The sequence below is a fragment of the Orbicella faveolata genome, unplaced genomic scaffold (genome assembly GCF_042242905.1).
Source record: "Orbicella faveolata isolate gen_17 unplaced genomic scaffold, um_ofav_v1 contig_1, whole genome shotgun sequence".
In the NCBI taxonomy this organism is placed as follows: Eukaryota; Metazoa; Cnidaria; class Anthozoa; order Scleractinia; family Merulinidae; genus Orbicella; species Orbicella faveolata.
In genome coordinates, this window is record NW_028301536.1 from 30,806,674 (window position 1) to 30,828,697 (window position 22,024).

A 22,024-nucleotide genomic window follows, 5' to 3' on the forward strand; every position below is an offset into this window, starting at 1 on the left:
TGTAACCATAGATAGTGAAGATACAAAGTGAATATATGAAAGGTTACATCTTTCTCTGCAGTTCAAATATATGACATTTCATATATACACTTGTATCTTCACTATCTACGGGTATATTATTTGGTTAGCAAATTGTATTTGTTTCTTGTGGAACATTATATTTCTGACATACACGTAGCAAAAGGTGCATGTCAAAAATGGTGAGCCTGAGTTGGTTCAAATGAAAATGTGATTGATTCAGATAAAATAAAATCTGACCCATAATCTAACCAATTAAATTGCACAATTCATCTAGACTGCTCAAGCAGCAGAAAAAAACAGCAAGGGCTTTTCTTAGAAAATAAATTAATTGAGAACTACACTAAGTATTTTACTTACTTTTGCCTGGACTAGATCCTGGAACTCTTTCTCTTATAATTCTCAATGCTTCTGCTATGGTAGCTTCTGGGTTGAACTACATATTAATAAAATGAATTTAATTTTCTCCCAGCAAGGATAAACTTCATTCCACATATATATGGGTTTTTGACCAAGCATGAGGTCAAGATGGCTGGAAATTTGCCAAGTTCATTTTTGCATGTTCATGGACCAAGATGAAGTCAAGGTCTATAAACATGCAAAAAAGAAAGAAAAGAAAAGAAAAAAAGAAAGAGGCCAATATCAAGCATCCTGACTGAACAAGCTTGGTCAATAAAGGATTTATTATACGGAAAAAGAACACTATTTTTACTTGCGGGGCACAGTGGGTATTCCCAAGCTGGCAAGACAGCGTAACCTTGCCCCCTTGGTTAGCCAATCCCAGTGCAGGATTATGTTAATCTTGCGCAGAGCTTGCTGTTCACTAAATTACTTACAATGACCAAAAGCCCTTTTCACGGTTACCTTTGCTCATGTACATTACCACAAAATCTAGCATGTATGTGAGGCAATTTTGGGCTATTTTGTAGTTTTAACCCAAAATTGCCTCACATCCACATTGGATTACATTGTAATGCAAATGAGAAAAATTAACCGTGAAAAGGGCTATTCCAGGATACTGTGTTTTACACATACTCTGTTCCTGATACGTGCAGTATTCGATACATGAACTGGTACAGCATAAACAGAAAACCCCACCTGTAAAGTCTTGACAGAGCTATTCTGGACAATGTTGATTTTCAGTGTCAGTGCCATGTTTAAATGCTGTGATTCCCTACTGGTCTATAACCTGAAAACAGTCATCATGGAATAAATATTCCAATCTCTTACATTGTTCATAAAAAAAGTTATCGAGTAAATATTCTTATGTTTTAATTCACAAAAAAAGATATCTTGATTTCACAAAGAGTTGCCAAAACAAAAATGTAAAAGTAATGGCTAGCTGGTTTTTATAATTCAAAGATTATCAATTAATTTGTACTCTGGCAAAATTTGCACACATTTGGTGACATTTTTTATTCTGGATTCTTTTCTTGATAACTTGTAGACATCAAACGAGCAGTTTATTCTTTGAGTGCTTATTGCATCAAGAAAGTCAAAGGTTGAGAAAATGCTTTCCTCAACCAACTCACTCATTTGCAATAAATGTACATGTACATCGCATTAAAAACTTGCAAATATCAAAATACCATTCAACATGACAAGAAGTGTGTACAGGACTTTCTCTCTATCACAGTTTCTGCTGGGTACATGTATACAGCACACAGCACACAAAGGAAGGAACTCAAATTTTTTCCAGCTTGCTTTCTGCAACTAGGATATTTAAGTCCAAAATTCCACTATATACTGACAAAAAAAATATTTCTTCTTTTTGGAATTTTATCAGTTAAGAATTAAACAAAGACAACACTGCAATATCTTACAGTACTTCTATAATTGTTATGAATTTCCTTAAATAGATTGAATCCACTGGCTTGGCTACAAGATCCACTAGCCTGGGATAATGGACAAGGCTTTCTTTGCACACTCGGAACACTGACAGGACACAATACCAAAACATCCAGCAGACAGGTATGTTTGGATAATTCACAAAGATGCATATCACATTAATTTTCTCATTATAGCTTTTAAACCTTCTAATTGTGTTCAAACAACATGACCTGTCAGTCAGGGGTCAAATGCAAAATAGCGAAGCACAATCTGCCCAAGTTTGATCTATCTATCACAAATCATTTAAAATTAATTCAATTAAAATGGCCATTAGGCATTCTGCAGACCCTGCTACTCAAGTTAATTCATTCATGCGCATTTCTCGATTTTTAAAAATATGTGAACAAGTAGAATCAAGAAGAATAGTAGCAGGGTATTCTGCAGTTGCTCTGAACAAAAATATATTTCACAGAAATACTTATCTGTTGTTTCTGTATTAAACTCTAGTTACCTGACCTCATTAACAACATCTGCTCGTAAATGCAATGGGTGAGAATTGCGTTTCGCATTGTATTCAGTACTAAAGCTTTTAGCTAAAGTTACATAAAACATACACAGGTTATCAGATTTACCACATAGCTATGCAGAGCAGGTTTATTATCAAAATCACATCAAATTACAGCAAAAGATGGTAAACACAGTTGTAATATATGAAATACATGTGCAAATGTAACATAAACACTTTCAATTAACACTGGAAGGCATAGCAGCACAAACTACGCATTAGGCCACGAGTAAAGTTGTTCTCAGTGTTATGCTACTAAAATTAGCTTTGAATGTATCAAACTTATATTACAAGCTAACATTTGAGAAGGCAAATTGAATAACGTCAAGTAGACTTTACGGTCACTCACCAAAAAATTCGACTTCTGTTGTCTACAAAATAAACTCTAAATGGAACCATCATTAAAATTTTAGAATTACAAAAGTGCTGAAGCTTCGGTAAAGTAAATGGGATAATTTTACAGATTCCCAAGGTTACATGAATTGACAGGTACAACGTTGGCTTTACAACCAACGTAGAACGCCTCTATAACTTACCAAAAATAGTAGATGAAAACATGAAAGTTAAAAGTGAAAAATAGTGACTAACAAAGCTGCAGTCGATAGTTCAAGTTTCAATATTAAGCCAAAACAAATAAAAATTAAATTGGGCTCTAGCTGAGGAACTGAAGTGAGAGCTGAACTTCTGTTGAAAGAATGATTCCGTCATACAAACAGCTGAGAAATTTTCTTGAGCAAAATCATGATGTTCGATCATGCCTATTTAAGTTACACTAAAACAAATCCATTCTACGATATCTTAAAAGAAAAATAAATATATATTTACGTTCGTTTAGGAAACACTTGATTCTTCTTTGTCATCGTAGCAGAACAAGCAGACAAACAGCTGAGCTCAATTTCGAAATGCTATCATTGATAGTAAGGCTTAAAGCATGTGCATGTCTAAATTAAGCTTATTTTCACGGTTCATAAACATGCATGCCTTTACTGTGGAAGTTTATGTGTCGTTACTTCGCTCAATATTGTATGATTTAGCTAACACGACTCAGTGAGCTCAAGCTGCAAACTGGCAATTGCTTGATATCGAGCACGCGCTCGTAAAATATTTTTTTGAAAAACCAGGCCTTGTTTGAGGAGAATGCCTTCGACACTTCACTGGAATGAAATTCCATAACACAACCAACAATAACGCGAAAGGAAAAGAGCACTTACCTCCAATATTTTGTCTCAAATGCGAAAAATATGCAAATCTCTTCCCAGATAATAGCCAAACTGACTAATTTTACACCTCCCAAAGGAAGAATTTCAAAGACGGAAATACGACATCGAGCTTGGGATCAGAAATGGCCGCGACTTCGTGACCCGCGGGCGGCAACCAGAAATGCCCATATATGGTATGCAACAATATCGAGAATACTCGAGCAAATCCGACGAAAGTGATTCAAATTTGCCCCCAAATCCGGACATCTGCTTTGAAACGGATGTTTTTTTCTTCCACCATTTATTTACGAGGTCTGACTCAAAGAAATTAACATTTGAATTCTTTTGTTTTGCTTTTCTTTTTTTCTAAATACTCCTCTGTGGGAATAAAAGTCACATATTGTGGTGATAAACAGCGTTGGATCAAGGGGGGTACCCATGGGGCCCACTGCTCCCCCTTATTTTGGGTAAAAAAAATCACAGAAGGAAGAAAAGCCGGCAAGGTCTGGATCGCCACTGACAAATATGACAAAACAACACATGTTGTAAAAAACTATGATTTTAAATTTGATGTTTCGTATGCTTCTACATCTTCAGAAATAGCCATTATGCTAAAATGTGGTAACTAAATTTAAGTATCGGTGAATGAAAGACTGGCAACAAGTAAGGAGAAAAAAATAATAGATTTGTACCCTGTATATAGCCTAGCTTCATAATAATAGTTATTGTATTTAACAACCAGACTTCCGTACACGAATTGGTCATTTAACTTTTGTGGCCGTGAAAACACAACCAAAACAAGAAACATTTTTTTCTTATTTGGAGGAGATACAAACATAAGAAGTGAAAACAGCTAGGGAAGCAAATGTAGTTACCTTGGCCAGGGTCAGTGATTTCTAAGAAAATGGGTTCATCTTTTAGCTGGCTTCATGTTTACTCCTATGGGGAGCCACCAAACATGGATGTTACTAAGAGGATACCAAAAGCATTATCAGAATCTTGAAACTTACGAATTGGCCGCCAACACATTTTTTCTATTATATCATCCCAGGTGTGATACGTCACATGCACAACCTTTTCAAGACTTTCAAGGCAAAAGCCACAAATTATGAATACTTCTTTAAACCATGACTTCCAGAATTTAATCTGGACTAGTGCTATATATTATGTAATAAAAGTTCTAATCAGTACGAGGCAGTAACAAAAACCATAACGACTGGAAAACTTCTCTTGGAGATGGAGACAGGGATCGGTCTGGGGATAGATGCCCCAACCAAAACACCCTATAGCATGGAATGGGATTCTCTCATTCAAGATAAAAAGCAAAGAAGAGAACTTGTCACTCAGAGACGAAGCAGCTCGTCACTCAGAGTCGGTTATGGTGAAAAGGTAAAACCCTAAATTGATTGCCCAAAGTAAACTAGTTCCTATTCCACATTGTTACATAGCTGGAGTTTAGTTAAATCTAACATGGGTTCTTGCTGGTTCTAATTAATCAGAAGTTACTTTCACTTTATTACTGTAACTTTTGTAAACTAGTTTTTAGCTATTAAGATATGATTGATCATCACAGTTACACACACAACTTAAGCAGTTGTGAAATTAAGGCCTGAAAATTTAAGGCCTGAATTCTTTTCAAGCCTTAATTTCACAACTGCAATGATCAATCATATCTTCATAACTTTCTCTGCAGTTCAAATATATGATCTTTCATATATATATTCAGTTGAATTCTTTACCATCTATGGGTTTATCACGAACTCTCAAAATGACCAGCTCCCAGTTGGGTCGATAGCTAAGTTGGTAGAGCACCGCACTGTTATTGCAGACGTCATGGGTTCGAATCCCATTCAGGCCTGAATTTTTTTGAGGCCTTAATTTCACAACTGCTTAAGTTGTGTGTATAATTGCGATTATCAATCATGTCTTCATATCTTCCTGCACAGTTAAAATATATGATCTTTCATATATTCACTTGTACTAGTTATTAGCTACTGACTTTAGATAGGTACCCCAATTAGCTAATCTATAGCTAAATACACATTAATAAAGACACGTTAATAAAGTTTTTACTCATTCATTCACTCACTTGGGATTTTTTCTCCCCCTTTTTTTTTCCTACCATTAAAGAACGCATAAAATTCATTGATCGCTGACCCATACAAAAACTTCTGAACACAATATAATAATAAAATAAACTCAAGTGGTTTCTGAGTGTTGTTAATTAATTATTATTATTTTGGTAGTTGCTCAATTTGAAATAGGACTCCAGAAATTTTCAAACATCCTTGAACTTGATTGAATCCCAGAAGTAATTCTTCTTGCCTTATTTCTGTGCACCAAATAACACAAAATGCAGTTACTGATCCCTTAGGAAACAGTTTTGCTGTCATCTAATATCAAGATTCTTGGCAAAGCAAAACTGTTTTCTTCAAGACCAGTAATTAAGACCCCATCCACACTACACTGGAGAAATATTTGAAATGACGTTTCTACACTGAAAACGCCAAACGTTTTCTGTTCACACTACGCCAGAAATTTAAAAACTCGGCAATCACGGCCAATTGTCATACAATCCCACTCAGATTTGTGAAAACACACATGACAACTTAGTGAGGTACACCCATGTATGTGGAATCTTGCACAACCTGTCGAATGTCTGGTTTAGGCCAGTTTTGCTAACTGTCGCATTTGCTACTTTCAAGCTAGTTTGCCACAGGTTTGCTACCCACAGGCCAAGGTCACTACGTCAGCTAACTGAGTTTGGCTTGGCACTGGATGAAAGAACAAGGAATAATCTATATGCTCACTAAATCTTGGGTCAATATATTTTTTGTTTTGCAAATTTTAGTTTATTGATAGTGGCGAACATGAATTAAATAGGTTGGCATACTGGAAGTTGCAAGTAGCGAACTCGATCATAGCAAACTCAACAAGCAGAGAAACTGGCTGTTACTGAATGTCATATATAGCAGATTACTATACCTGATAGTTGAGTTATTTACTATTGTGGCAATTATTTCACTACAATGCACATGTCACTGGCTATATCGAACAGAATTCGTTCCATATTTCATCCCCTGAGATCATTTTCTTGAGCTAAAGCGTGGATATAACAGTACTTTTCTGCCAAGTCCCTCCGTAGAACAACACCATGGCATAATCCTGCCTCTAAAGCCTCATATGTTGCTCGAGCTCCACTTCCCTGCTTCCATAGCAACAGCACATTATAACACTTCTCTACAACTTTACGATTCTCCTCGTCTACAACCTCAATATTGGCTTCAGGTATTCCTAAAGCACGAGCTAGATTCTTCCATTTTGCTCCGAGCTCAGAAGACAGATTAAGGAGCTCTGCTTCTGAAGGAATTCCGATTCTTCTGTGCATGTTTTAACGACCTCCAAATCTCTGATTACTATGAAACAAGATATAAGATAATTGTCATAATATGCCTCAAGCTCATGTACTTAAACTTTCTTATGAACTATATAAGTTACTTAGTTTATAGCCTGTGCCACAGCCGCCCTAATCGTGACTGAAAAAAAGGCTGTTATTAATTTAATATTCAGCTTGAATTTGGTTCAGCGAAAAATACATAAGGCCCACAAAGTTAGATTACCTGCCAGTTAAAACTGAATGTCACAATTTAAAAGTACCCTCAGTAGCTTGCAAACGTATTATACTTTATGCTGGTATGCAACGAAGTTGTTAGTATTTGATCGACTCAATCAATACTTTCCGCCATCTTGGATACAAAACTCTTCTCTCAACCAGACCTCTCCCCGAAAAGAATATAGGAGTGGTCTTTTCTCCGCGAAAGACTAAGCTCCAGCGCGGGAAGCTCTCCAGTGGAGCACCATGGGTAAGAATTTTCTTTGCATACTCTGGGGGAGAGGGAAAGGAGTGTCAAGGAAACCCAGGGCTTTTGGGTGAGCAGCCCACGTTTTTCCGGCAGGAAACAGCGTGAAAATTGCATTAGCCATCTAAGCGAAACGATTGTTCCCGAAAACAGAAGTTTTCCATCCAAAGAAGTAAAACTTCATTTCTGTTAATGTTATGCCACAGGGAGCACACGATTTTGTTGAGTAGGAAGAGAGTAAGTTATATAGGAATGAAAAGAATGTACAATTTACCTTTGTCTCCTGTTGTCATTTCTTACGCGACAACCGCTAACTACAAGTCCTGCGTGACACTGTAGCGCTAAACTCGTACCTAGGCCTTTTCGCGCTCTACAATTTTTTTTTTTTTTTTTTTTTTTTTGACTTTTCTTCTGACATATTCCTTGCACAATTGTCTCTTGGAAAGTCCCTAATATATTGCGTACGTAATTTCTACAAACTTGGTTAGGTTCATTGTGTGTAGTTTGTTACAATTTAACTGGAAACAATAGCAAGACCACACGCTGAACAATTACATACTCACAATTGATCATTTTTTGAGTTTCTGATCCAAGAAAAACTAATTCCCTTTTCCCGTATGGTCAGTTATTGCAATCAGGAGCTCCGCTTTTAGGCTTGGCTAAATCTATATATTAATCATATTACTCACGCTAAAGCGTGATTTGAATATTATTTTTGCTGACGGCTTTGCAGTCAAATTATCGGCCGTAGCATTACCAGTCTTTTACAAGTAACCTTTTAATAATGAAATTCACCTAAGCATTTCACCAAACCGAATAAACTGAACAATCGAATCGAGGAAATCTCCACACTTTGTCAACACGATATGCAAATCACCACGTACTAGCGTCAAATATGAACTCCTGTTCGCTTGTAAAGCATAAAACGGTTTCTTGACTTTTTTTGGGTTTCAACCGCAACAGAAGATGAGTCAACCCGGTAGGTTACTCCCTTATATGGGCTCTGTAGGTATGTGCGGCCCCAAAGGGTATAGTTTTTAGCCGTTTTTGGTCAGAAATAGAGTATCGATTTTGGCCATTTTGGTCTCAAATAGAGTATGGTTTTTGCACTCTTGTTCTGAATTGAGTATGGTTTTTAGAAGAAGCTATCCTACCTAGTGAAAGCATATAAACATTGCCTTTAACATTGGTCTGAACTAGGGAACTAATTTATCAGGCAGTCTGAAACAGGGTATTGATTTAAGGGCCACGTCTTAAAGAGCTAGTCATAGCTTCAGCGCACTTCAGTAACTTTGAACATAACCGGACCATTATTTTTAAGATTCCAGCTATGAAATTGTTTTGCGTCTCACTTTTCGAAGTCACTCTCATAATAGTTCCTCTTTATTTTGTCTAGGATACTCATAAAAGCTGTGAAGCTTTAGCTTTGAAAGGCGTTTTACCTTTTACCCGCCGTTCAGGCTGCTTTGTCAACTTTGTATACTTAAACACAGTCCATATGTCAGTTGACACCCAAATGAAACAAATACCTTGCTGTTCTTTTTCTTTTGAATAGTTTTTTTTTATTTTCACGATCTTGGAGGTTTTATATTATTTGGCATACATAAAAAGCCCTAATTCAAATTTAACCCCTTCGTGCTATGAACAAGTTTAGTTTGATTTACCATCCATTAGTGAACCAGTCCATTTGTATCGGGGCGTTTCTACCACGTCCTACTTGTTAACACTCTTACCTTGTCCACGTTTAGACCTAACATCAGTATAGCAAACGCACAGAGTAAAGGTTTCTGATTATTTTTTTGGCACATGATGTACTTAGCAGGTACAATGGGTAGGTCCGAGGGTTGCATGATCTCAAAGAAATGTTTGTTGCAAATAACAAAGAACAACCGACAACGTTAAAAGTAGTTGGAAGGCACTAACTTTATTCCAGAGTTTTAACAATAAATGTTTTAATTATTAATGAGACTTTTCTCCAAAACACTGACTGTTCGACTTCGGGGTAAAGAGGGCTTTGCCCGACCTGCCATGTTACCCGTCATATCGTTCGACTAAATTTGGGTTCCACTCTAGACTGAAACCTTGTCGTCTGAACCTAAACATGACGTGTTCGAGTGACAATACCATGAGCCATTTCCCGTTTAACCTTCAATCCTTTCACTAGTCCTCGAGTTAAACCATTGGCATGGCAATGCGTTTTATTGCTCGCTCCGTTTTGACTTAATCAAACTCATTTAAATTCGAAAGGTTAGCAAGAAACCTCATTTTAAAGTAGAGATAAAAGACAACACGGAAATGGCCTATTTATGTTAACGTGGAGGGTCTGGCACATCCATCCTCGTGCGTTTCACAAGAACAGCAAGTGACTACAAAAGTCAAAACATTTCTACAATAAAGGTTTTCACTCTACCAAGAGAGTTATTCCCCCTCACAAGCCTTATTCTCAAGGTAATCCTTCTCACTAGGTTAGTTTTAGACATGGTACCCGTTCTCTCTCGGACATGTTACCACGGACGTTGCCTGGATGTCTTCGTGGAAGATGAAAATGCCACGCTGTCCACGAAAGCAAACTCTGAGTCACAGAATTTGCTATTTCTCGACAACAGCCAGAAGTGATCTAAAATAACTTGACAGGGATTACCTTGGTACTAAGGTCGATATGGGGCATTAATTTCAGAAATATAGCAGCTTTCGTAAGCTTTTAATCCTTTTGCTTGTTAGCAGCTGTAATTGTTTTGGGGCTAGGAGCATTGCTTTTCTTGTTTGTTCTATTTTCCTCCAAGAAGGGTATCAAGCCATTCATGTAATACTTTACGAGAGCTGCTACGCGACCCATTAATTCTCCTACCCTTCATTTTTTCTTTACTCTACCTGTTTTCACACAAAACCTCTTAAGCATGAAAATTGAATAGTAAACGAAAGTGCGTTATCTTAGAAACTTACAATACTGTATTGATACGTCGTCTAGCCATGGCGGTACTTAAATTTGCTAAGAATATCACTGAAATATCTTTTAAAACATCGCGACAATATTATCATAAAACAATAAGCAACACATTTTATTATAGTAATTACTTCTAAATTTACTCTAAATTTTATTGTGATTTTAATATCTATTTTACTACTGTTTAGTCTAAGAAAAATAGTTATCTTATAGTAGAAAATTAATTATATTTGATACACTTTCTAGCTCGGTCGTAATTTACCAATAATATCATGGAAAAAATTCCCTGAAAAATTACCTTGGAATAATGAGCAACACATTTTTACAATTACACCACCAAATACAATGTATTCTCTCAATTTTATCAATAGCGAAATTACGGGACTGTCACAGCAAATCAAAGCCAAAGCAGCTCTAGTCTTCCTTACCACCAGCATTCTACTAATACACTCTTTGTTTGGTAAGAATCCTTATTGAGGCTGAGATTATCCCAGTTTTTCAAAAATTTCTTACGACTAAACCAAAACACCATCTTTTTACTATCTTCTTTTTCTCTTTTTCAATTTTGTTAGCATGGATTTTTTTTTCTTTCAGTGGATAAACGGACTCCTCTTCCATAAAACTCTCAAAATCTAAAAATAAATTCTCTCCGAGTGACTTTTTACACACAAATTCAAAGCACATAAAGGACATAGCGAAACGGTGAATTTTAGACTTTAAAAATGTTAGAAGAGTGGCAAGAAAATTCGTAGGCTACAAAGATGGGAACTCGTGTCAGACTAATTACAAATGGCTATCTTTAAAACGAGGAACGGGGAATCGGAGAATGGGGAATGGGAATGGGGAACGGGGAATGGGGAATGGGAATGGGGAATGGGAATGGGGAACGGGGAATCTTTAAAATGGGGAATCTTTAAAAGCGGGAATCTTTAAAATGGGGAATCTTTAAAAGCGGGAATCTTTAAAATGGGGAATCTTTATTAAAAGCGGGTGATTTCTTGTCAACCACTGTTTTGACTTTCCGTCCTTGTTCCTGGTTTTTGTGATAAAAACGGCTTCAAACGACCCTTCCCCTATCACATCTTGTTCGCCGAGATCATTCCACTTAAACTGTGGAAGACCTTCAAAGCGACCGATTCTTTCTTCTTTAAAGTGAATGCAATGGGCACTTTGAAATTGTCTTCGCGTGACTGCATGGCGTAGAAAGAGGTATCATTAAGCACGCAATGACGGATTATACGCGAAATTCGCCGTCACATCGTTCGGGCATCGAGCATCGAATTGCTTTATTGCCGGTTTTCAGTGTCATGCCATTCAAAATAAACAAAATAAAAATCAAAACAGTTCAAACGATAAAGTCCAGAATCTTGAAGAGAAAGAAGGTAAATATGCAATGACTTTCGCTAAGATTCAGGTCACAGCAATGTTTCTTAAGCAAGACATGCGGAGAATTTTTTTACCCAAATTTATAGAGATTTTGATGGAGACGCCATGCTGGCGCCCATCCGGATGGCGGCCGGAAACCAACAGAAACATCTGTCACTGAGTTTTGCTACAAAAGCGTGAATTTATCTCTTCAGGAACTCAAAAACATTTTAAAAATAATACTTTTTCTAATACATGAACTGTTCAGATAGCCAAATTCCCCGAAATAAGTCACTCTTTTAACCAACATGACAGCTTTCTTGCCCGTCATGTAAATGCCGCGTCACGCAAAAGATTAGAAATTCAAGCGCAGTCTATTACAAAACCAAGAACCCACTTGGAGCAAAAATTTGTATGACTATTAGTTTTCAGCTGCTCTTACACATCATGAAAGTAAAATCTCAGGATGATTAATAGTTTTGTAGTTTGAATTTTAGCGACGTCATCTGAGGGGACTGTTGATTTATCGATTAAACAATCAAAAACGTGTTTTCCCTGCCATATATTTGTCGTTAAGTCGTAAGTCCTTCCATTAGCACATGATAAGGCTACGACAAATATCCATCGCTGCGAAACTAAACGTCACAGTCCGGAGTTAAGATAAATCCAGGCGGTTAGATTCTTTGGTCGGTCTAGCGGATCTCAGAGTGAGAATCGAGATTTGAACCGCTCCACTATCCCGCGTAATCGATGTGCTTTAATAGCGTGCAATAAAATTACAATGAATAAATTCCACAACTGTCTCTGTACCTGTTGAGTTGATACATGTGAGAGAATAAATAGCTTCCGGTGGGAAACTGAGAGATTCTCGTTCACTTTTCAGTAAAGATTAACGCTATCAAATATTCCCCACTTTAAAGATTCCCCATTTTAAAGATTCCCGCTTTTAAAGATTCCCCATTTTAAAGATTCCCCGTTCGCCGTTCCCCGTTCCCCATTCCCATTCCCCGATTCCCCGTTCCTCATTTTAAAGATAGCCAATAACAAATAATTTCCAAATAAATGGTCTGTGTTAAACAAATACAATTTAATGCCTTGGATTTAGAATATGAAATCCCTTTGGATTTAGAATATAAAAGGCATAATAAAAAAGGTATATATACATGCACACACAAACAAAACAAACGCTTCTTATTGGTTTTCCTTACTCTGAGGTCCTCCTCAGCAAAAAATTAAGACTCATCCTTGAAAAGGAGGAAAAGGTTCACCGTGGTAACATCATTCGCGACCATTTTTTTTGTAATCAATACAGGGAACTCATCTATACTGCCTCATTAACCAAAGTATCATTATTGTCCCGTAAATACACTGACTGATGTGGAAGTAATAGAAAAAGTATATCATTAATATATTTCGAATATAGTCCTAACTGTAAAGCAAAACAAGACCATGCACAAATAATCGATGCGCAATGCCGCTTTTTTTAAAACTAAATGCTATCTTCAAGGAGTATTTTTACAATAACTGTCTAATTTCTCGCGCGCTGATTGGCTTATTTTTATCATCAATAAGAGTACAGACAGATAAAATTTCAATTTATGCAAGCTTTCAAGTTCAACTTTCAGCTGTCAAACTGTCAACTTTTTAACCAATTAGATTTTATGGACTTTTCTAAGTAGCCAATCAAAAAGCGAGAAAAGCTATTGACAATGCTCGCGTCATTTTGAATAAAATTCACGTATCTTTGTTTACGGCAAGTTTACGGCGTCTTTTCCCCTCATTTATTCCCGGCATTTGACCATTTTGGGCTCTTGTTATTGTAAAAAACAAATTGACGTCAGTTTTTTATGCGTCTGTCCTCTTATTGATGATAAATTGCGTCATAACATTGTCAAAGCGGCTGTGGAACCACGAGCCGCAGGCGAGTGGTTCCGCAGTAAACAGACGCATAAGTGGTTCCGTAGTAAACAGACACATAAAAAACTGACGTCAATTTGTTAAATTGACACCTGTCCTTGTTTGCTGTACAATGGGGTATAAAATCACTGAGTTCCATGTTTTATAGCAAATCAGAAAATCTTGGGAATCCACAGTCGACCAACACATCATACAGCTGTCCAACGTTCCAATATTGCTGATTCCGACAGTGAATTAGTGCAGACTCGAACGGGTTGCGAGATCGCTTGTCCAGAAAACGGATCTCTGATGGCTTCAAACCCAATCTCTCCGCAACCATCATCCACTCATCTCCGCCTATAAAATGAACATTACTTTACAAGCTGTTCATCTCCATTCTCACATCAAATTATGCTCGAGTCCCATCCAGGGGAGAGTAGAAATACTCCTAGTCGCTTCAGGCTATTGAAACCGGGATAAGCACTTGCCTGATGGGCCACTTGGCTCGTGTAGACTTAACCTTACCTTTACCTCTTTACTGAGGCCATCTTTTTAAACGTTTTAACACATTCATACATCAAGTACATAATGTATTAACACATTAATAAATCAAGTTTTATGATTTTAGGAAGAAAAGTGCAAGTACATTTACAAAAAGATCAAAATATCCTTCTATAAAACTACACATCAAAAAAGACGGCGGAAAGTCGAGCTCTTTGGCTGCGTGGAAATTGCATGCACTTCCGTATATTTTTCACGCAATATTTCCAATGTTTGATACACATGACACGTTCTTACCACACAACTGCACTGACAGGTCTCTAATCTGCCCAAGAGGAATATCCTTAACATCCAGATTTTCATGAAGTAGGGGCCCTGTCGGGAACACATTCAAATGAAAAAAAATATATATATAATGACAGTGGAACAAAGACATTGCACTATGTGTAAGGAATATGTTGTATACTATAAATAAAAATGGAAAGAGAACTTTCACGTCCAGATACAAATAGGAAGCGGATTACATCAATGACTCGATACTGTCTTTTTCGTTCCCACAAAGCTTAACGTATATCACCATTTCTATCTGCACTCATGTCAGTAGTCACATATTCACAAAACTAATCCTGTCACTTTCGCATCTTTTAAAGTAATATATCGCCTCATTATGAGCAATACGAGGTCTAGTTCCCTAGGTCCTCCCACGAGTCTCTTGTAGCTCAGTGGATACGCGTCCAACCTGTGCGTTAAGGTCATAGGCTCGACTGAGCAGGTATGTATTAAATGTGTTATTTATGTTATGTATAATTCAACATTTTCTTTAGCAACGTCCCGTCGTCGTCATAACGATTTATACACACTCCCTTGCTTACAATTCATGGAAGGATGCGATGTTAATGAAAAGAAAGGTAATGTACCAGACGCTAATCTTTTGGGGAAGAAGCACAGGATTACACAGACGGAAGAAGATTAAAATTCATTGAATCTGATCTTGTGACTGGATGTCGGGAAATCAAAATTACCATTCTCCTGCAATTTTGGATCTTCAGTCACACGTTTTTCATTGTAGTTGATATTTTTTAAATTTGCCTTCACCACTTTTTTTTTTCCTCTTCTTTCTCTTGCAAGATAAAGCAAGTTTATAGCACCTTGCATGCCATACTTTTAAAAACATGATGTATGAGTTGGGAACCTATCTCCGTTTAACCTTGACCATTATGCATCAGTTCAAAAAGTACCTGTAGTCCCAGCTGGTGTCACTTCCCTCAAACGTTTAACTACATCAAGCCTACTTGAACATTTAGCTTTTCGTGCCAGACAACGGATCATCCTTTTAGTTTCTGGCTCTGGATGTTCCAGACAGGATTGGTCCAACTGCAGGTCCTCTTGAAGTCGATTCACGACCTGTTGCGCATCACACGATTGTGACAAAAGAGCAACTTCAACGGAAGAAGATACGGCAAGGGCCTGTCCCTCACTTGTTTCTATACCCTGTGAATCTGGCTCTGGATTTTCTAAAGAGGTCTGTTTCAACTGCAGATCTTCTTGTAGTCGAACTACGACGTCTTGTGAATCGCATAGTTGTGATGTTGAACCTTGAGCTGTAAAAGGTACGGAGAGAGCCTGCCCTTTATTTATCTCCTCTTCGTGGATTGCAAATAAAAATAAATCTCAAAAACTAAGAGGAAGAAGGAATGGTTATAATGATAACCGAGTGAAAAAAATGAAAAGGAACAGTTTAACGTTAAGGTATACATAAAAGAAACACTGAGCCAAAATCAAAGATTACCTTTCACCATCGAGACAGGTCTCCCCTCCGCAAGTGTCCTTTGCTGTTGTGCAAAAATAGCAAAAAGGAATGAATATAGCTTGCAGTTTCGTCGCTTAAATAAAGAAAGGTCTATACAACCTTTATCTGTTATATATACAAACCAGATGTTAACATATTATACTCAACACGATTTATTTGGAATAATTATTCTACTCTTCCCTTGTAACTAAAGAGACAAAACTGCGAGCTCAAGGTTAATAACGACAGTGTCTTTTTTTGGTATCACAATGACGGTATGGTTATGCTGACATACTTCAGCGGCACAAAAGATTGTACATAATCTTCGAAAAGGGAACTTTTAATTTAATAATAATTATATAGCGCAATTTTCCCTGACGTACATGATCAAATGCGCTTTACAATTGATAAAATAAATAAAATTAGATAAAATTTGTTAATCGCCCTACCTCTAGAAACTGTAAAACGTATTTACCTTTTTATTTGGAATTATAAACCAAGGCGCAAACTGTTTCACTTGAACCCTGGTTTCCATGGCATCAGCCGACTTGCGGCAAGTCACGGTTTGTGGAACGTTGCACAAGTCTGACTCGGGCCAGAAGTGAAGACATTCCTGCTGGCTACAACCCTGCGCACGATGAGTTTGACAGTAAGTAACCGAACCTCCGCGGGAGCAGGCTGGGCAGAGAAAACACACTTCATATCTGATGTTGCTTGACCAACAGGATTCTTTCTTCATGCAGTCAAGCAACAATACTAATTGCCTACGCACAGCACGGGCCGCAGTCACTTCAAAGGTGCGCTGGCTTTCATCGACAAGGCTCAAATTCGATTGTGAACCTTCACCAAGAGCGTGATTTTCACTGAGAAAGACCACCTCAATTGAGGATGGGTGACACAGAAGGACTACAGAGCAACATACATCTTGAGAGATGTAAAACCGGGCAAAGTTGTGGTGCAATTGGGGGTCAACTGCGCCTGGAAATTCGTCAATGCACCACTGAAAAAATTGCAGCACCAGGCGTGGAAAAAAGCTGGGGGGAATTTGACAAGATGCAAATTTCAGAAAAAGAGAGGGGATTTGTGCAGATTCTAAAAGTTTCATGATACCCTGAGGTGGATGCGACATTAGCATGGATGGCACTAGATACTGCTTGCCACATGAAGCGTCTGATGAAGGCCACAGACACATCAAGCTGAATTTCTCCATGATTGCGATCAGGCTATCAGATGTTTCTTCCTGGTTCAACAAAGCACCCCAAACATGTTCCAAGAGTTTTTCCTCCAGGATTCCTGTTTGCTCAAGTTTCTGCCAAAGGTCTTTAAATTCTCTTTCTTCATGATCGTATGGCTTGACAGTTATCACCTTCTTGAACACATCAATCAACCACTGAGGATCCAAAACAACTAATTTGTTCAATTCAGGAGTATCATCAAAATGAATCAAAATCCTCTGATCATGCAAAAAGTTCAGCAATGTCACAATCTCTTGATCATCATCAATTCTGCACACTTTAGATGCAATTTCCTTTGCTCTTTCAAGAGTAATCCATTCGTGTCGTTCCCTCGTTACTTGAAGGGCTTTCTCGAATTGCAGCCACTTGATCGGAATGGCTTCATTCATCTGTGGTAGATCCTTTCCAACGGCAAGCACATTCTGCCGCAAACGTGATACTTCAGGACACTCAGATTTCCCACCAGACTTTGTGTTATCCACAATAAAGACATGCTCGAATAGATGGGCACTGTACGGCTTGTTTTGTAGAAAATGAAAGATCTCATTGGCTACTGTACAAGGATCCTCACCACCATATGGTTCATCAGAATGAGTACACACCAAGAACACAGGAGGAAGTGCGGCTGGTATTACCACCGAATTAGAACTTACTGGTTGTTGTCCACTCTGACACGCTAGGGAAGCAACAGAAGTCATCCAAAAATCGAGATAGTCCAAATTGGTTTTCAGACTAAAGTTGTCTTCAATTTTTTTGAACATTCCTTGCCTTACAAGGGGATTGGCTTTGTCATGTGGGTTTCTACTGAGATCATATACTAGAAGGTAAATCGCCCTTGATGTAAGAAAGAGTGGGTGGGTGACATAGTAAACTGATTGTCCACCAAAATCCCACAAAACAGAATAAACGTCTTTGTCGTCATCTACCGTCTTTGCCTCGTGAAGCAATCTTTCAACCAAGGTCGCTATCTCTTCTGGTACGATTGACGCGTCCTCTTTGTACAATTCACTTGGATTAGGCACATCATCTCCGCCTGCGTCTGGTGGCTCGAAATCAGGGTAACTGACATTTGAAGTTTTTGGAAATTGGGAAGGTAATCCAGGACTTGATTCTAATGAGTTTCCCCTAGCCAGAAGATTACTTCCAGTCTGGACGGGCTCCAAACGTCTTTCGTCAGGCTCTTGATTTTCGCCGGAAGCAAAACTATGACCCATGGTTGAAGAAACACTTTCAAACAGGATGGGATCCGTAGCTCTTTCCTCAAGTGCTTGTTCCTCCCCCATCAACCTACCAAAAATCAACTGGGCCGCATGGTGCTCATAGGAAATGGCAGCAGCAGAAGATTGTTGATCCTTCTTCCCCGCTTTCCACACCTCAGTTGACACTTTGAAATGTGAAGGATCAACATCTATTCCAACAGTGCTGTCTTCATCCGGGTTGAAAACCAGCCCCCTCAATGACTTCTTTAAACTGGTCTTTCCTGATCGATCCTGTCCAATCAACATTACTGGCACCCTCTTGACACAAGTTTTTCCTTCACTAAGAGCATTGTTGTACAATCTCAAGGCCAAGGATCCTCTTGCAAGAATCTCTGGAGGTGCTTTATGAAAAAAAAAAAAAAAAAAAAAACAAGAAGAGAAAAAGTCCAACTAGGGTGTCTAGAAATAGAGGGAAAGAGGATGGGCTATTGTGGTTCCGTGTGACTGTGTGATTGACATGTGCAACCGTACATATAGAGTCAAATGTTCGAACAAATGTAAGTGAATAATGTATGGCTGTTTGTTGGTCGTATGCAATCATATGTCCACTTATTTTCCGTACGAAGAGTTGTGATAGTGAAAGACTCTTCAAATATCTACTGGTAACCGGAATTTCTCCTAATTAAAGTATGTTTGATTTTCCGTGAAACGTTTGACCTACCAGACCAACTTAATTGACTAGGAGGCCAATGTAAGACTTATGTTTATCGATACCATTACGCAGAGTAACATTTTCACTAAGTGAAATCTCAATACGTACTGTCGCTAAGAAACAAACTGCCCCGCAAAACAAACTAGAATGTACCTAGCAATAACTCATGAAGGAAAAGTATGCCTTAGCAGGATCGATAAGGTAAGGCAGTATGTCAGGAAGTACCTTTGTCAGTGGCGTCCTGTGTCACAAGGTTGAATTCATCTGACCCCCATAGTAATGGTGGTGGTGATGGGGGTGGTACTAGTGGTAATGGTGGTAATGGCTGAGAATTCGTCTGCTCCTAATTGAAAAAAAAGACAAAAACAATCTTTGATATAACCAGAATAGCATAGCTGCTACCAATTACTACCATTAATTTCCAAAAAATAACCACTTATGTCCAAATCAAAGTAAGACATACACTTTTCATGCCCAGTCTTCCTAGAAACTTTCTTACGGAAGAGAAGAAACCTTTGGACTGTTTAGGTTGCTGCGTGTCTTGGATTTTTGGCCCCGCTGACAGTTGTGGCTGTTCCTAAAAGATAGCAATTCTCTGAATACTACAGAATTAAAAAGTAACGGGGGGTAACGAAAACACCGAAAGCAAAAGTAACTTTTATATTTTTCTGATTATTCCTGAAAGCACTGAGTCCCTTGAACACCAGAACAGCGTAGGTCGGTTTTCAGCTTTCGTTTTCGTGAGATGCGGAGTGCCGAAAGCGTGGATCCTCGCGCGCAAGCCGCCCACGCCCGTTTTGATACCTGCTTCAGACCTTTCTTTGCCCTCCTTCGCAAAAAATGCGAATGTTTCACACGCTAGCTTAGCATTGTGATATCAAATTGCTATTATTAATAAGACTTCTTCATGAGAGATAACACAAAATGCTGCCTCGACTAAAAGAGAAAGTAATCCTTCTCAGGGGTAAAATATTAACCTCAACTGGGGGGCGTTCAATGTTTACGTATCAGAAAGTAAGGGCTGTCTTAAAGGAGCCACAACCGTTGTGGCTCGTCCCTTTGGGCTACTATAAATGAAAGAAGTGAAAGTCTTACGTAACAAATTATACATTAAGATTGGAGGAAGGACATCCTGAATATTACAACAACAATCCTTATTTTCGTTTGGTAACTTATAAAGGAAGGTTCTCTGTTTGAAAGTTAAAAATTAAAAATATATTACCAACTGTTGCCTCTGTAGCAATTCTGCAAGGAGGTCCCTTGTAAGAGTGTAAAACGCCTGCCGACAAAAAACCTGACATTTCACATTAAAGATTTAAAGATGGGCTAATAGATTTAATAGATAATTTTTTTTAATTGCAGGTTTATCTAGGTTCAATTTTAACTTGACTTTGTGAGTGTGAGAGAGAGCTACTGAAAAGCTGTTTCACAATGAAGACTACAGACTGTTTTTCGGGGATAGGGGTAACATAAAAATGGTTAGCAGTCTTATGGACAGGGTTACAACGTAGGCAAAGGTTAGTTTTTGGTCGCAGTATCTGAGGTTAGTCTGGGTCTATATTTTACAGTGATCAAACAAACTAGAGAAATGTTCCAACAACTGCTTCTATCTTCTTAAAATGTGAGTAGAATTCCTTTAACCTCCCTTATTACAACTAAAATTCACCCAGGTTCAACATTTGGGTTCCGTTTCCAGCCGGAAGATAGGGGCCGTGTAAACAATCGTGAGAAGAAAAGGACAAACTTTGGAATACATTTCGAAATAAAATCGCTCAAATAGTGGCTGTAGGTTCAAACCTACCTCGTCTATATTAATGTATTTCTCAGCACTAACTTCCATGAATCTGATTCTATGCACTGTCGCAAACTGCAACACAGTAGCAAAACAAGAAATATAAGAAATTGTATTACAATGTGCAGTTCGAGAAAATACCCATAGCCATCCTAAGAAAGGTCATTGAAATTTCGACGCTATGCCCTAAATTCCAGAGGGTTTAGGAAGAAAGGGTTGGGGGGGGGGGGGGGGGGCGGGAGAGAGAACAAAAAAAATTCTGGCCTGGGTTGTTCGAAAGATGGATAAAGCTATCCACCGGATAAATCGCTATTCATCGGATAACATGCTTTGTCTTGTTGACACACGAAAGCTATTTACACGCAGTGGATAGCGTTATATATATCCAGCCTTCGAACCACTGAGGCCTGGTTATGTTCTGTTACTTATTATTATTCACAAGTAAACTGGGAATGGATTCATGACAGCTTCCGCAAGGCCTGTCTTAATGTCTCGAGACCTAAGATAAAATCGTTCCTACTTTATATACAGAGAGGATTCCCGTGAAATGCTTGGATGGCTACCCTCCTGTTATTTCCAGATTCTTCTGTTATATTACTCCTGCGCCAAAGCACAATGTTGTGCCCGGGTTTGAACCTCTGGAACCAGTTGTTGCTGGCTCTGAATTTCTCAACTTCCCGTTTGTCGTTGCAGGTTCTAATTTTCGGTTCCATTGTTTTCCTAAACCATATCTTTGGGACTTTGCTTCCCGTTGCTCTTCACAGCTTGAACTTAGCAACTAGGTGGTTAGCGACTAAAGGATACTTTTTGTTATGCTTTGATTTCCACCAATCATTTTCTCTTATTGTCTTGCAGCCCTAGCACTACCCGTGTTTTTGTTATGCTTGTTGGGGGCCATTTCTTCTAAAAATTTTGCATCTGTTTTTGTTCCATTTTACTACCAAACACTTGTTCACGCCTCTTCCATTTGCAACTTTGCCGTGTTTGTCTTTGGATGTGCTGAGAGAGTCTAAAAGCACAAGGGTTTGCTTCTTTGCAATTAATTGCGATTACTTTCCGATCAGAAACCGGCATCGTTATAGCCAGCAGCCTCTGTTGTTCTCGATACGCCATCTTGGT

At 38.3% G+C, this 22,024-nt stretch overlaps 3 protein-coding genes across 4 annotated transcripts in view; all 3 read right to left on the reverse strand.

Moving 5' to 3' along the window:
* The window catches only part of LOC110053595 (talin-like), a 41,774-nt gene extending 37,979 nt beyond the window's left edge, over positions 1-3,795 (reverse strand). Inside the window, exons 1-3 of the mRNA XM_089272158.1 lie at positions 3,625-3,795; positions 1,117-1,207; positions 379-454 (exon numbers count right to left, since the gene is read on the reverse strand). Coding sequence (XP_089128284.1) covers positions 379-454; positions 1,117-1,173 — 133 coding nt within the window. The 5' untranslated portion in view covers positions 1,174-1,207; positions 3,625-3,795. The remainder of the gene's footprint in view (positions 1-378; positions 455-1,116; positions 1,208-3,624) is intronic.
* A 358-nt stretch (positions 3,796-4,153) lies between these two features.
* On the reverse strand, positions 4,154-7,391 carry LOC149118739 (uncharacterized). The gene is made up of 2 exons (XM_089272176.1): positions 7,233-7,391; positions 4,154-7,028 (listed from the first exon to the last, which is right to left on the reverse strand). Exon 2 carries the CDS (start codon positions 6,998-7,000, stop codon positions 6,686-6,688), a length of 315 nt encoding a protein of 104 aa, XP_089128302.1. The 5' UTR covers positions 7,001-7,028; positions 7,233-7,391; the 3' UTR covers positions 4,154-6,685.
* A 1,986-nt stretch (positions 7,392-9,377) lies between these two features.
* The window catches only part of LOC110053599 (uncharacterized), a 35,178-nt gene continuing 22,531 nt past the window's right edge, over positions 9,378-22,024 (reverse strand). Inside the window, exons 6-14 of one of the 2 annotated variants that reach the window (XM_020759850.2) lie at positions 20,915-20,980; positions 20,336-20,392; positions 19,577-19,690; positions 19,339-19,456; positions 16,443-18,802; positions 15,968-16,010; positions 15,417-15,779; positions 14,476-14,553; positions 9,378-14,034 (exon numbers count right to left, since the gene is read on the reverse strand). In XM_020759850.2, the coding sequence (XP_020615509.2) occupies positions 13,841-14,034; positions 14,476-14,553; positions 15,417-15,779; positions 15,968-16,010; positions 16,443-18,802; positions 19,339-19,456; positions 19,577-19,690; positions 20,336-20,392; positions 20,915-20,980 (3,393 nt within the window). In that variant the 3' untranslated portion in view covers positions 9,378-13,840. The remainder of the gene's footprint in view (positions 14,035-14,475; positions 14,554-15,416; positions 15,780-15,967; positions 16,011-16,442; positions 18,803-19,338; positions 19,457-19,576; positions 19,691-20,335; positions 20,393-20,914; positions 20,981-22,024) is intronic. The other variant, XM_089272185.1, reaches the window with a different exon arrangement.